The 16,114-nt window shown below is 53.1% G+C and overlaps 1 protein-coding gene across 3 annotated transcripts in view; it reads right to left on the bottom strand.

Moving 5' to 3' along the window:
• Window positions 1-4,700: 4,700 nt before the first annotated feature.
• Window positions 4,701-16,114, bottom strand: part of PTPA (protein phosphatase 2 phosphatase activator) — a 28,367-nt gene continuing 16,953 nt past the window's right edge. The window contains exons 9-11 of one of the 3 annotated variants that reach the window (XR_012590021.1): window positions 14,297-14,404; window positions 8,244-8,596; window positions 4,701-5,482 (exon numbers count right to left, since the gene is read on the bottom strand). Coding sequence is in view for 2 of the 3 variants with exons in the window: in XM_074608548.1 (XP_074464649.1) it covers window positions 8,522-8,596; window positions 14,297-14,404 (183 nt within the window). In the remaining variant the exon portion in view is untranslated. Of the gene's footprint in view, window positions 5,483-5,786; window positions 8,597-14,296; window positions 14,405-16,114 lie in introns of those variants that run through there. The other 2 variants (XM_074608548.1, XM_074608547.1) reach the window with 2 other exon arrangements.

Raw genomic sequence — 16,114 nt, 5'->3', positions numbered from 1 at the left:
TATTTCCATAGTTTCATTTCTGGGGGCTTGTTTCTTCATAAACTGCCTCCAAAGCCATTCTTTCTCCCCCTTTTCCTCGCCAAAATGAGTCTTTTGCATTGAAACGTGTGAAGCTCCTTTTTCTTTCCCTTTTTCCCCAGGTTTTGCAACATGAAAGTGGATGTTGATGTGAACGGAATTTTGAAATTGGAGATGGGGAAGTTCTGATCTGGGAGGCGACTGTTTGCTCACAAAATCGCCTCTTTTCAAGCTCCCTGATGAAATTCCGCGCAATTCTTTTTTTTTTTTTTTCCCTCCTCCTCCTCGCCCAGCCCGCCCGCCGCCCTGCGCTGCTCCAGCTTTTGTTTCTCCTCCGCTCCCGAGCGAGGACGAACAAACCACTGCCACGCAGTGCCGTGCCCGTGCCCACTTCTCCTCCTCGCCGCGGCTGCCGTGCCCAGCCCTGTGCCGCCCGCACCCCGGCGAGAGCACGCACGCTCGGCAGCGCTCGGGGCTGCACAGCCCAAATGGGAACCTGCTCCCAAACCACTAGCAAACGGGGTGCTCAGGATTCAGGGATATTCCTATAACCCCCCACCCCCAGCAGAGACCCAGGGCTTCTCGGATGCGCAGCTCAGGGAACGTTTTTTCGGAAACCTGCTGTTTCGGTTGCTTTGGTGCTGGAGAGCAAACACCAGCCCAAAACACGTGTGTGAAGTGATGGGCTTCGTCCTCAGCAGCCCCGTGCCAGTGTAAAGCAAGGGAAAGTTTTGCAGGCAGCTTCCATCAGGACTCGGGTCAGGATGTTGATGATCCCGTGCAGGGGCAAAGCCGGACCTTGGCGTCTACAAAAGCCTGGAGGGCTCTCAGGGCCAGGGGACAAGCCCCACCTCCAGGCTCCATGGCTGCTCTCCTCCACCACCCGCCTCCCCCCAGCAAAGGCCACACTTGTGGTCCCCACAGCACCAGGAATACCCTGGCTCTTCTGCTCTTGGATGAACCAGGAGGCGAGAACACGGTTAAAAAGCCTCAAAAGCCGGGACACGAACATCCCAGGCTCTGTGGTGCTGCACGCTGGGCTCAGTCCTCCGGCTCAGCGACAAGAAGAGATAAGGAGAAGGATTGAGCCTCCAGTTTGTCCCCCTGGAGCTACCGCTGGATTAACTCGGCCTAACATTGTTTAAGGAGCATTTACATGCAGAGCTCCTTCAGCTTGGCCCTCCGGGTTAGGCAATGCCTCTGGCTTATACCTTGGCTTGGGATCTGTTGATTCTGGAAAATCCCCAGGTTTTGGAGCACGTCTATTAAAACAAGCAGCGCTGTGGTCATCCAGGCTCTTCCCCTTCTGCCCATGGACCATGGAGACCACGTGCTCTGGTCCAGCGTGAGAAATTGCGGAGCCGATCGCCAGCCGGGGCGGACCAGCGGTTCCTGGTGTGATGCTTCTAACAGGGCTCGACCTCCCCAGCCTCCCTCCTGCTTCATTTGTCCCACTCTCCTGGTTTCAGCTGGGATAGAGTTAATTTTATTTTTTTTCCTTGCGGTTGCTGTGTTTCAGACTTGGTATGAAAGGAACGTCAATAATGCATATTGTTTTAGTTGTTGCCAGGCGATGCTTATATTTTTCCAGGACTTTTTTCATTTTCCTGTAGAAGCTGAGAAGGAGCATAGAGAGACCGATGGAATGGCCAGTGGAATACTCCGTAGATGCTCAGTAGATAAATGGGGTTATCAGCGGGTGGGGGTACTTGCAATCACTGCTCGGGATGGCACCAATTCACCAGTTTACCACGTGGTGAGAGTGACTTGTGTCTCATATATTCTTTTTACCATTATTATTATTGTTATTTTTCCTTTTCTGTTATTGTCCTATTAAAATCTCTTTATCTCAACCCACAATTTTTTTTTCCCTTTCCTCTCCTTTTCTCCCTCTTCTCCCTGCTCTTCTGGGGCAGGGGGAGAACCGTGCGAGGGCTGTGTGGTCCCGGCTGCCGGCTGGGGTTAAACCACGACACCCACCATCCTCCAACCCCAAGGGGCCGCGACCGGAGCATCCCCGAGCTGCCTGTTCAGGACAGGCAGGATGAGGGGCACAACCGAAGGCTGGCACCTCCAGCAAGAGCAGCATGTGGAAACGCTGCAAGATGGAGGAAACCCGGTCCCTCTGACCCCAATCTCAAATTTATCTTTTTTTTTTTTTTTAAAATCTTAAATTGCAGCAAACAGGACCACACCACCAGGCTGAGCAGAAATGCGAGGAGCTGCTGGAAGCCGTGAGTTGCTCCAGCCGGGCAGTGTAACGTCCAGAGATGCCAACACATGCCCCAGCTCCCTGGATTTTCACGTTACTGATGTATTTATGTCACCTCATGCCCAGATTTACTGGGTTTATAAGGCAGGACAGCGCTTTTGTTCTTGGTCTCCAGGTGGGAAAGCGCGGCGGTGTCCTTAGTCAAGGTTACAGCGAGGGTCTGCGGCAGAACAGGCAACTGAACCCACATCTTCGGAAGCCATCCCAAGCAGTGGGCAGCTCTCTCATGTACACGCAATTTATGTTTGACTCCCTCCCCAGGGACTCATCTCCTATCTTCCCCCTTTAATTATAAAAATTAGTAGGTTTGGGGTATATTTGAGGGGTTTTCTTTTCCTGTGTTGACAAAGCGCAATACTTGATGACTCTAACCCCAAATTCTCTGTGACACAGATACCCTGGCAATTATAAAATACTTCCCAGCTCGCTCCATAAACCCCTTTGCTGTTGCTATTAGTATGCATTAACATTTTATTGGTGTTACAGGATGAAACATCCAGTCTTGCAGCTCCAGTGGGCTTGGGGATTTCCAGCATCCTGCAATATGTATCCGTGCAGAGGAAATTAAAATGTGGATGGATCAGCAAGATACAGTCAAATCCTCTACAGTAATTTGGAGAAGACTAAACTCTGGTGCTAGTGGAGCATATTCCAAGCTATCTAATAGAGAGCTGATGATCTCTGTAACAGCCTTTTTGTAAGTTTTATTCTTGCCTACAAGGGAATTTTTTCAAAGGGGATATGTAATACCTAAACTAATATTTTTAAAGGGATATGCTCCAAACACGGAAAAGTAAGACCCTTTTGCAGAGCAGCCGCTTTCAGTGATCAGCTAGTACCCAATAAAAGAATACGCTCCGGTATCTTACAGTCAAGCTGGAATTTCTTTCTAACCACCATACCAGGCAATTTTATAGAGTTCGTAGCCATTATAGGACATATCGGCTCTTAGGAACGTTGGCGCGCTTTGCTCTTTTAGCAATAGCGCAACATATATTTCCTTTAGCAGCAGTACTGCTTCTAGCTGAAACCCAAAGCACTGGGTCCACACGAAGGCTGTAGAAGCGCAGGGAACCTCCTCAACTCTGCAGCTACACGACCGCTCGCCAGGCTGGGGTCCAGCACCGTAGACCTCACCACCTCCAAAAAAACCCTGTTTCCACACATAAAACTGGGAGGAATTCATGTCAAAAGATACTTTGGGTACCTTGACTCGTGCAATGCAGTCTGCTTGGGGTTCTCTCTCCCAGGCGTCTTAGGAACAGGAGCCCTGATAAGGAACCGCTCCTCTGCTTTCTCTCCTTCCTCCATTTACAGGCTCAGCAAATCCTTCAGCACATCCTTAATCCATTTTTATAAAAGGAAGCGAGTATGTGCTCAGGAGGACTTACACACACACCTCGGTGCCCGCTGGAGCAGGGCCCCGCAGCACCGGTCCCACGAGACCCCACTCCTGGTTCCATGGGTTTGCCACGCACAGAGCATTAAGGAGCCCAAATTCTGATGAGGGATTTCGATGTTATTTATTATCTGTGTTAGAGTTGCAACTGGGAACATGGGGAGTGACTCATTCCAATTTTAGCCACAACTGTATTTATGCCCTGCGTAGAGCCGACTGATGTAGACATTCCCAGGCTTTTTATAGCAAGCAGAAGCACCCCCTCCACCCCCTCAAAAGCCTTTTCTAACCTCCGAAGCCTCCTCACAGCCTTGTGCTCTTCAGAACAAGCATATCTCCAAGCTGAAGATGCCCATCATGGTTCAGCCCTCGCTAAATCCCACGTGCAGGCAGCCCTTTTTCAATTTGGCTCATCCTAGTTTTGAAGTTTGGCACAATTTTTACGAGATCAGTCCAGGGAAAGATGTGTCTGTCCCCAGGATGCTCAAGGAGTTTGTTGCGACATCAATGGGAAGAGTGTTCATCCACCAAAGGGGAAGCAACATTTAAGGGATGAAGATCTCTCTTCTTGCCTATTAGAGCATGAAATGACCTCCCAAAGCCCTGATAAATTCTACATCTGAGCCAGGAGAGTCCTTGTTGAAACAGCAATGAGATCCCCGTGAGCTTCTCAACCATAGATGGTTTCCATCGTCACGTTGGCAGTTATCATTAAGCATCAATTCCACCTTCTGCCACCCATTTCTGCCGCCTTCCCTCCCTCAGGAAGGAAGCCAACGCAGTTGCAGGGACACAGTGCAGTGCCCAGGGCTCTTGTGTGGTTCAACCCTGGTTCCTTGGGGTACCAAGCACGACTTTGTCCTGGAAACTCAGGATGAAGCCAGCTCAGATTTTGCTGCTGAACAAATGCTGGTCCTGCAGTGGGGACTTCTTTGTTTATTTAATAGCAGGAACCCAGCACTACGTAATGGAACTGAGCCGCACACCAGGGACAAGTTAATACAGCAACAATGGCATGAAACAGTTCTATTTTTTATTCTTTTACTACTATCACCGCACGAGGCTGCTTCTCTTAACTCTTACTTCATTTATTACTGGCTGCCATGAGCGATCATTTATAAAGGAGGACTGCGAAGAGAGAGACAGGGGAAGGTTCACGGCGATTTGTGAAACGCGCCCCATGTAAAGGCAACAGCTGTTAAACAGAAACACGAACTGGCCTACGTATCGCAACCCCAAAGGATACAGTTCTGAAAACTGAATTTAAAAAAACTGGCTTGGTCAGTGGGCTGAGAGGGAAGATGGTGAGAAACCCACACTACGTCTGCTTCCCCTTCACTGCACGTCATGTTCACCAAGGGACACGTTCAAGACGGATTCAAGTGCCTTCAAAGAAAACATCTGTAATCCAAGATGACATTTCTGCTCACCATCCATCCCTCCATGCTGCTGCCACTTTTAGCAACATGCACTTACACAGTTGGCCTGCATTGACGGAGAAGATAAAACCCAGTGACAAGAAAACTAGCATTTGCTAAGCACATCTACGCTAGCTCCAACTGCTCATGAGAAGGTCCAGGTATCATTTTCTATATAAATCCAACAAAGCTGCTGAGCTGAACCGATGCTGGAAGTCCTGAGTCAGCCACAGCAGCAGGATAGGAAAAACATCTGAAGAAAAAGGTTCCAGTTCTCACCCTGCCTCAGAAACAAGGCTCAAACGTCCTTTGGTTGTGAGCGTCTCTGATCTTCAAGAGGTATTTGCTGGCCTGGGAACAGGCTTCGCACATCACCTACCCGCCCAATCCAAGCGGGGAGAGAAGGGGGTGGAGATAGCAAAGAAGTTAAATAAATAAATAAAACATACCGTACGACAGAAAGACACCTAGGAAGGGTACAAAGACAGACTGGATATACTAGATTCATGCAGTTAAATAACGAGTCAATTTTGGTGCAAGCATGAGATCAACCACCAACGTGGCAAGTGCCTCCACAAAGCCTCTTCCCTGTGCCGAAAGCTCCCGCCATCGGCTTCTCTGGCTCTGCTCCCAGCGCGGGAGCAAACCCCAGCCCGAGAGAGACCAACACAGTCACCAGTGCAAAACACAAAGACTTTAATTAAAACCACAATATGGGAGGAGGTGGGGGAGCGCTGCTTCAGACATCGAGCAGCCCTGGGGGCTGCTACATGTGTGGACCCACCAGGAGAGAAGCAGAGCCCAGAGAACCAGTGATGGACGCTGGTGGGAGCCAGAGGAAGGTAAGCAGCTGACTGCCACGTGACAGGGGCACATCCCAAGCGTGCTGATAAGACTCAAATAAGAATTAGTCACTTGAAGTCCAAAAATCCCTACCAGGACAGATGTGCAGACTCAGGCAAGCAAGAAACACCGAGCTTTATGTGAGCTCCTCCCCAGCAGGTCCCAAGCCCAGGGACACCAATCCCAGGGAGCAGTGGCTGCAGCTGCAGGGGAAGGAAGCATCTCCCCACCCTTTTTTGGTGCTGTATTTCCCATTCTTGGTGTTCCTCCCATGCATGGACGTCAACATTTCCCCCCATCCTTTTGCATGGAAGCCCCATTTCCAAGAGACAACCAGGAGAGATGCGTTCCCAACCCTCGGGCAGCCTTGGGAAACCACAGGCTTTAGCTCAGCCATTGCCAGCCAGATGTTGCACAGCCATTTAAAGCATGGTGACGCTTGCCAAAAGCCACACAGCAACGCCAGGGGACGCAGGTGGAGACGCCTGGGGTCTCTGCTCCAGGCGCTGGCTGCTAAACGGCTCCACCAGAGATGGACTCATCAAGTCCCAGCAAGCACACAGATCTCCAGCACCAGAGTGGATCCATTTGGAAAGCCAAGACAAAACACATGTCCCATTTAGGAGTAAAACAAGACTTAACTCCAGTCTTCCATTTTCATTTAAAACGCAAGTTTATAGAGCTGTTTCAGGCAGGTCAAGAGACCCTTGCCCCCTCCCGCCCAGGGCCAAGCCAGAGCCGACAGGACAGTAGCAGTGTTAGAAAGCTCTGCTTTAGCTCTGCAGACACCTGGGGTTCACTGCCTCTTAATTTAGACTCTTTTCTTGCTCTCCCTCCCCTGAGCGCCTGCGAGAACTTTTACAAGAGGGAGGCAGTAGGTCTGGCAAAAAGAAAATTGGGAGAAAAAATTCACAAGCAGGTTTGGGTTTTGTGGTTTTTTTTTTTTCCTTTTTCTTTTCCCCCCCAACAGTAAAGCAATGCAGCAGCAAAAGCCAAGCAGCCTGGCTGAGGGCAGCCCCCCCACCCCCTCTGTGGTCTGCAGGAGGGCCAGAGAAATGATCCCTGCTGCCCCTGACCCCCAGCAAACACCCGACCAGAGCCCTGTCCCCCCCACACCCAGCCTGGGAACCCCAAGAAGAAACACCCCCTCTCCAGCTGCAAAGTTGTGGACCACCTTGGTCAAGACCTGTGGACACAACCGCCCACCTCAAACCCAGCACCAGCCGTTCCAGCCCTCCTAGTGATGCCGCTGGCACCAGCCCACGTCCCCATTCATTCACCTGCCTTCAAGATGCCGCTGCTGGTGGCACTGGAAGCACGGTCCCTCTGCCCGAGGTCCAGCACAGCAACACCAGCAGGGAATGACAAAGGGAAAGGGAAAGAGCTTTCTCCAGATGTAACCTGCTGTCCTGGGCTATTTATGCTTTTTGTTTCCAGCGCGGGTATATAAATGCATGTAAAGCTGCATGCCTGCCCCACCCCCGCCCCCCGCTGCTTTTGCTCTGGGGATGCCTCCCTAAAAGAGCTGGGGAACATGCTGCTTTGTGGGGAAATCCCTTTGCTATGGGGCTGCTGCTACAATTTATGACCAAGCAGTAGCAATCACGGACACCTTGTGCCACTGAGGCCAGCCCAGCCCTGGGGCTGCAAAGCACAGAGGAGGAAACGGGGAGTGCAAAGGGCAGGTTGGACCCAGCAATGAATGTGTGTGAACATGGGAGGTTTTGTGCCCGTTAAGAGGGAGCCTGAGCAGGCGCCGCTCGAGCAGTGTCTTTGCATAGCTGTTCCCACAGAGCCGGGTCCCTCCAGGGACCTTGTCTCCAGCTCCAGAGCCAGCTCAGACCCCTGCAGCCCAGAAGGTTCCCAGCTTCACCCGAGAGAAGAGGCAGTGGTGGGAAAGGAAGACCCAGGGAACCTTGCAGAAGAGATGGAGGGAGGAGGAAGGGGGCTTTCCTTACTCAGAATAAGGGAGAGATGGGACCCTGTGCTGCCAGCAACCCACAGACCTTCCCTACAACTTCCTCTACCCATTTCAGACCCCCCAGTGCAAGCAGAGGTGGCTGCCTACAGGCACGTGCAGGCTCACACCTCACCCCTCGCAGTGGTTTCCCAAACCAAACAGCAACAGGAAACTTCAGTGAAATTCAAAAGGGAAATTGCAGTTACCACTGCCCAACACATACACACGTGCCTTCCTCCCCTCCACACCCCCTTCCTCCTGGGAAGGGAAGCAGGGAGCCTTCGCTACAAGGCAGCCCTTACTCAAACCCCATTCACATGCCCGGAGCCGTACAGGGCAGTCGTGCTGCCCGTGGACGCAGCAGAGCGGAGAAGCACAGCCCCGGCTTGGTCGCTGGCGAGACATCCCCGTGATGGGGATGTTCAGGACAAGCCGCTCCGGGTCCCGTCTCCCGTGCAAGGCCGGCGAGTGCTTTGGATCTGTGGTTGCCGATGAGGATGTGCAGGAATGAATGGGCTGTGTGTAACGGGCAGGGTGATAAGGAGGGGGTGAGGGGAGGAGGAAGAGCATCGTGCTATGCCTCCGCTGCCTTGACTCCTCCCGCGGCCTCCTTAAGACGTCACAGGCTGGATGGGGAGCAGGCTGCCGAACTTAAAGTGCTGGATCACAGGAAACTTCTCCAGGCACTGCAGGAGGGGAGATAAAGAGGGGTGAATTCAGGAGACATTTCCACCTTATGCATGCAGCAAGAGCTACATCCTGCCTCCGGGGTCAGGAGGCAGCGAGCTTGGGACCACGCAGCTCAGCTGTAGGCAGAGGGATCAGTCCCAGGTCTCCCCCCCACATTCCTGTCAGGCTCCTCAGGCCAGTAACACTTCATAACCCCATCCCCTTCCCTTCAGCCAGAGCCTTTTGCTTGCTGAAATTCAGGCCTGGAGCATGAGCAGAAGAGGCGTGTCTATGTCAGCAGCTTTCTCTCTCACCACGTCTCCTTGCTTGAGCTGGTCTCTTTGAAGAGCTTCACCCTACAAACACTTCAAGAACTGCAGAACCCCCTGCGCCAGGAAAGAGACTCTCCCTCCCCAGGACAGTGCCTATACTCTGGGTCTGAGGCACCATCCTGCATCTGCAAGGCGCTGCCCAGACTACGTTCCAGATTCGCAGGTCTTTGACTGACAAGCACCAGCGATTTTGCTGCCGTAGTTTACAACGTGATCCTATTCCCAACAACCCCTCACCCCCGAAGTTCCCGCCCCCCCCATTGCAGACTAATGACAGAGGGAGCGTGGATCACAGATCAGTCACATACATCCACTACAAGGCAGCTTAGCTCAGAGCTGCTTCCCCCAGCTAAGCCCGGACTCTGCGCAGGGAGCGCCGGGCTGCGAGGGCACAGCCCCCTCTGCTCGCCATCCCAGCAGGGCAGGAAGGTCAGTGACTGTGGTCAATAACCACGTCAAAGTTTGCCACCGCTTGCCTGGCAGAGCCACTCAGAGCTCTGGGTTTTCTGAGTCATTGCAGATTCAGACTGCCCAAAACTCACAGAGAGCACAGAGCAGACTCACCTCCGGACACACAAACCTCAGCAGTACGTGTACGCTCACCCAGCAGCTGCATCTACACTAACATCACCCATGTTAGTTTTGAGTCGTTGTGCTAAACAAGGGCCACAGACCACCTCGCTGTGCTGCAATGGGGACCAGGGTGCTTGGGGGCATGGCTAGTGAGATGGTGGTCACCTCCTCAGTCCAGGCAGAAGGGCAAGTTCTTCCCTCCCTAGACAGAGCAATATGAAGAGGAGAAAAAAAACTCAAGCGCCCTGTGTCTTGGGAAGAAAGCCTTTCCCCTGTACCCAGCTGAGGCACGGGTCTGCTGATGGGAGTCTTACTCTACAGGAGATGTGAAGTACATCCAACCAAAGCACAGCAGCTACCAACTAACAGGAGTCCATCTAGTTCCAGCAATTGCTTGGCACAAACAGCATCTGCTCAGAGTCAGGGTGGATGGGACGCTGCGCTAGGCAGGCGCCCAGCTCCCCACAAGCTGCAGACCCTTCAGCAGGAGGGTGTCAAAGCCACACTGGCTCTTGCCTGCAACCAGCAGCCTCCCTGGCAGATCTTGGGGACAAGATGCACAGCTCGTTCCTCCAGGCGTTTCTTTGTAGCACAGTTCCTTCCCACCAAAGGGAGGCAAGGGCCATGTTGTAGTTACAACTCTCCTTTCCACAGGAAGGAGCCTTGTGCCCTCCACGGGGCCGAGCTGAACCTGCTGCAGCAGGGGAGACCCCAGCTCTGGAGATGGGGATAAAGCCCTGTGCTGCAGACAGCTCTTCACCCCAAGGCAGGAAGCCTGCCCTTGTGCTGTCATCATGGGCAAGCAGGAGGATTTGGGCTCAGAAGCCCAGGCCTACGGCAATCCCTTTGGAGCCAGAGGTCAGACAACTGGTTCCAGCACAACTGAACTGCTTGCAAGCACACTGGAGCCAAGTTTGGAGGTGGTGAAAGTACAGCACGGCTGTATCCACTCCTGGGGAAAAACAACCATGCAGAAAACCACAAGCCTCCATGGCAAGTCACCAAGGAGAAATAAGTCCTGTGACCATCAGGGCACATCACCTTCAAAGCTTCCTAATGCTCAGAGCTGCTGCCATCTCCCAGCACAACCACTTAGACAAACTCTCAGAGGAAGCAGCACTGGATAACAGTGACGTGAGGGAAGAACAGAAAGAAATGAATACTGGAGATGTTGACAGCTAGAAATGTCAGCCCAACTTGCTCCAAGGAGTTCCATGGAAGACCAGACTGGTTTGGGCTCCGGATGAAGAGACTTTACCACCAGAGGGAAGAATGGGTATCCATTCCACTTAACGCATCAGCAGCCCAAGAAAAGACAAGCAGAGAAACGTTTCCTCCTCTACCCAGCAGGACTAGCACAAATTTACTGGATTATTAGAGATGCCAAGAGACAGGACCCTCCTTGCATCACTTGTGGGTGAAAGTGATGGGGCCAGCACTAGCTCAATGGAGGGGACAGGCTTATTTTCTTATTGCCACCATCTTGATCATGCTGAAGGTCTGCTTGGGACTCAACTGGGGAGCAGATTCATGCATCAAGTTCAACCTTTAAAGATGGAACTGGGACTAGATTAGTTACAATGGAAAGTATTTCCCGACTGACTGCAGCAGAGAAAGAAAGGTCAGGAGACACAAAAGCAGGCTCAGGGGAAAAACATCAAGGCTGATGCTTTAACCACACTCTATTCTGTCGACTTCTTCACTCGCCTTTGATGGAGAGAATAAGAAAAGCCCTTGCACTTCCAAGCAAACACGTCTTCACCCATTATATTTATATTATAGACGCATTTGAGACTTCATAAACACACAGAGCTGAAGACACATTGTCTTCAGTCTACTGCCCATCCACAGACCCTGCAGCAAGCACCCTGAAGTGCCTGGATCCAGACTAGAGTTCCCAGCCACACAGATGCACCTGAGCTTTCCGTCAGCTGTTTAAAGTCATCTCATAGAGGGGACAGGGAAGAGATAAAGCATTCAGAGTGCTTTTTAAATGAACCGGGTCTGGGGATTGCCCCGCTCCTCCTACCAAATGAGAGCAGGGTGTGAGTGCGATTTCTCCTGGTCTGCTGCCTCCACTCAAAACCCAGTCACAGTCAGTGCCACCCGGCACCGAGCGCTTCTCATTCACCCCAGACTTGTTAAGGAGCTGGAGCCTTCATCCGAGTGTCTAATTTCACTTGATCTAATTGCAAGGGGTGATGAGAGGGGCAGGGAAAAAAAAAAAAAAAAAAAGGAAAACTTACTCTCAACCTTAGCCAGTCAGACAGAAAGCAACACTGCAACCCCAAACCTTCCCTCTCTTTACTAGCACACGCTCTAAGCTTTGCCACGGAAGCTGCCTGCCTTGAGCTGGATGAAGACCCATCTCAGCACTTGGGGGCTGCTGGCTCACTTATCTTCTGCTAATGTTGGCAGTGGCTAATTGGAGAAAGACCACAAGGGTGAAGGCAACACAGCTGGGCACACCGAGCAGAAACTTGTTCCGGGAGCCAGCAGCAAATGGACAAGATCTTCAGCAGTGGCTGCGGGTACCCAGCCTGAAACACCCAGAAGGATTCAGTTTTCAAAGGATGAAGCCTCAGCAACTCCTAAACGTTGTGTCATTCCCAGAAAATCAGTCAAAGAGTCTAGTTGCAAATGTTGGTAAAACCTGCATGGCCAGGCACACCGTAACTGAAAGCTCTGCCCAGCCACACTTCCATGTCCATGCTCCTCTCATCTCCCAAGCAGGAACCGTCTGAGCCAGCAGCAGGGTGGGAGACTCCCCAAAGCAGATACAAAGAACCAGCAAGGACTCCTCAGCAGAAGTCCCCCCTCTCCTCTGCACATTCAGGTGAACACAGGCACCATGCAGCACCAGAAGACATTGCTGCTTGAGGACTATGTGCTTAGGAATAGTCTTTTAAGATCTACAATATTCTTCCAGGAAAAAACTAAATTTAAAGTGCTTTGGTTGACTCAATGTTTTCCACACCTTAGCCTAAATTTGTGTTGTTACTCTTCCTAGCAGTTTTTGCATTCTCCCCTTGACACAGCTACATCTCTAGATATTTCTAGAAACCCAGCAGCACTGGATCTGGCATTTCCACACAGAATGTCATCTGCTATTCAAAATAGACCAAGGCCTCCAGAAAAGACCATGTCTTGGGTACACCTAAAAGAGACAGAGAATCTCCCACTCTAGAGAGTGGGCTACACTGTCCCCAGCAGGCCAGGTAGATCTGCCAGCACACAGTGTCCCCAAGACAGGAGTGGACATGCACCTTGTACCCTGGGCACATCACTGCCAAGCTCTTCTGGCAGAGCTCACGGTGCATGAGGTAGGAGCAACCATGTGGCACGTGCAGGGCAACTGGCAGGAGTACCCAAACAGCGTGGGGCACATGGGGTGCCAGGAGAATACCCAAACAGTGAGGGAAGGAACTGGTCCAAAGGAAAGGAAGGACCAAGACAGCGCTGCCGAGGCAGCGGCAGACCATGCTCAGGCTCTAGGTTTTAGGGGACTCACATTTCACTTTAACAGCACTCCCGGGGTTGGGGTCTTCCCTCCAGCCACCCTCCCAGCCTCTCCAGACCCACCAGCTCTCACACCAGAGCCTTCAGCTCAGGGTTTCCCAGCAGGCAGCATCTCCAGCCCCCATGACGGAGCTTTGAGCGGGAGCAGTCCCGAAGGGGCAGCCCAGGGGCACCCCTCCGAGGAGCAGCCAGCAGAGGGGGGTCGACCCCCAGCCCAGCTTCTCCTCTTTGGAGGCCAAGAGGAAAGCTGAGCTGGGGGCGGAAGGAGCCAGCGGGCCTGGGAGTGACACCTCGCAGATTAGAGAGGTATGTGGCCTGGAACCTAAACACAGGATGTGCAGTGCAGAGGAAGGGCTGGGGGAGGGAGCGCGCCGAGTTCGGCACAGTTAACCCCTTTGTGCGCTGGGCCTGAGCAGAGCTGCCCGCCAGCCTCCACTGTATGTCCCAGCAACAGGAGCACGGCAGAGACCACAGAGCATACGATTAACTTCTTTAAGTCCCACCGGCGTCCCCGGGTGCACCAGGGAGCTGCACCACCCGTGCTCCGCCATCCCTGCTCCTCCAACGGTGACACCCTGCAGAGCCAGCACGGTCCCATCCTTCCCAGCAAGGGATGCCGCCTGTCGGCCATTCCCTCCGGAGGCCCAGATGTGGCGGTTCCTGTCCTGCTTCCTCAAGCTCAGGGTTAGCTCGAGCAGGAAGGAGAGATAAGGGAGAGCCAAAACTGCCCGGTTCCCCAGGTCAGGGTTCGCCAGGAAAGCCTGCTGGGGCAGTGCCAGCAGAGCCTCGGCAGGTGGAGGGCTGCCAAGCCAGGAAGGTAGCCGTGGCCTCGCCTGTCCGGCACACTGCACAGAAGGGACTCGTAGCGAGGGGAGATCGGTAGGAAGCATTCAGCCTGCTCTGGGGTTCTTGAAACATAGGATGATGATTTAAACTAGGTCTCCTCCAGCTGGTAAAATAGTAGTGTGGGGACCAAAAGGATAAGCAAGTCAAGACATCTGCCCTGATTTGGAGATCTGCACTACGGGAAGATAAGAAATGGCAAAAGTCATCTCTGCAAGGAATGGCCATGTTGGGACTGGTTTTAGGGCAGACACTAGGTGGGCAGGAGCCTCCTTCTAGCCAGCTGAACCCGAACTGCCAAGGGCTCCCAAACCACATTTAGTATGGGGTAGCAACTGGCTGTGATGGGCCCCCACACCAAGTAACAGCAGAAGAGAAGGGCTGACTGGCACTGAAGTGGAAGGGAGGAGGCGTGTGGCCACACAGCCTCCCCCTGCCTATGGCGCTCACCTCTGCCTTGTACATGCGGATGAGGCCCTGGTTGACCTTGGACCAGGAGGGCACGGCGCTGATGTTCCAGAGCTGGTTGGAGTGCTCGGCAAAGGGGCCCGTCTTCATCTGAAAGAGACCCGAGAGCAGGGCTGAGGGAGCCAGGCCAGCCAGGAAGCTCGTGCACCAGCAGTGACTCATGCTCACACTCTCTCCAAGCAAACATTCCCACCAAGCCCTGTGACCCACGCACCAGCCACCTCACTGCGCCTTCCCTCCCTCCCTCCCTCCCTCCACGCTCCCTCCCGCTGCGGCCACATCACATGAAGCCGTGGCAATCCAGCTCCCCCCTTCCACGATAAAATTAAGCCTTCTCCTGCCACACTTTCCTAATCAGACCCTCCTCTGCACACCTCCCTTTTAATGACTGCATTAAAAAAGCCCCACGTAAGTCCCGTTCTCCTCCCCAGTAGAGCTTGGCTCAACGCTGTTCCTATTCTACCCAGAAACCTCCCAGTGCAGCACTGCTGGGCTTTCCAAGAAAGTGACTCATTCCCCATTCAGATCAACAACAAGCAGCAGCAACAACCGCCGCTGCCTTCCCTGAATAGAGGGCAGCGCAGGTTGGCAGCAGCAGCTCCGGTGTCCGCAGCCCACTCCACACCTGCCTCTAGCAGAGGAGGGCTCCAGGGGAGGCAGGAGCAGAGCGGACATGCGCCAGTCCCACTCTCCAAACCGTCTCCAGAGCTGTGAGTTGCTAGATTGCAGCAGATGCTTTAAATATTTTTTTTTTTTTTTTTTTTAATATTTTAGTGTTTCTCCTCCCAGGGCAAGAGGTTTGGAGGAAGGAGGGCAGGGGGGAAGCTGCAATCAGGGACAGTTGCATGTAGATTCCCTGGGTAGTTGTCTCTCCCTCTCCTCCATGAACAAAAACAGACCCTCAGGGAGAAAAAGAAATACAACGCCGCCACTCTGACTGAGCGAAGTTCCCATGACATCAGAAACCACAAGGCCGAAGCTCACGCTAAAAAGGAGCGTGGGGAGAGAGGAATCTCTTGGACTCCCGTTCTCAACTCGCGGCTCGAACAACTAACCCCTTCCCTCCATGCACGCACAGGCCTGGAGCAAGGGTGGGAAAAGAGCCTCCAAAACCACCTCTCTGCCTACTGTAAAAGCAAGCAAGGCTGATCAATCTGCTTTGGGAAATTGCCGCTGCCCTTCTGCAAGGTCTGTGTGGCACCAGCCTGCAGCAGAGAAAGAAAAAGAGAGGGAAAAGGAGAGCGGGAATCCAGAAAACCCCACTGCTTGGAGGACAACGTGTTTCAAACCTGCTGACCCTGGGGCTGGAGCACTGGGGAGAGCAGGTCTGTAGTTTTGCCTGCTGCCAGGAGAGCACAGACACATCCCCGCTTCCCCTCGGCAGTTCTCATGAGCTGGGGGATGACGGATGAGCGGCTCAGCCGTTCCCGCTCCCCTCCGATGTGCATGCTTTCCTTGCAGATACAAGATGAAACGCGTAGATACACAAAGCACGATGTTACCCAACAGAGCCGGCGCGTTAAGCGCGAGGATTTTGGCACCCAAGTTAAAGGCTGCCGGGGAGCTCGGCGCCAGGCGGTTTGCTCAAAGCATGCCCCCCCCCTCCGTAGGGGAGATTTTGGCTGTGTGCATTTTGACACCAAAACCTTCCTCCATCATCGCCGCCCTTTGCAGGGGCACAGCTTGCATCAGCCACCACCATCACAGTTTGCTTCTCCCCCCTTCCCAAGCCGGAGCGAGTGTGCCAGAGGCAAGCGTGGCTGGCCAGCCCCAGGCTCATGCCTGGCACTGCCACCACCA

This window comes from Larus michahellis, chromosome 15, assembly GCF_964199755.1.
Source record: "Larus michahellis chromosome 15, bLarMic1.1, whole genome shotgun sequence".
NCBI classification, from domain to species: Eukaryota; Metazoa; Chordata; class Aves; order Charadriiformes; family Laridae; genus Larus; species Larus michahellis.
Note: the sequence above shows the minus strand (reverse complement) of the source record. Positions and strands in the feature narration are given on the sequence as shown.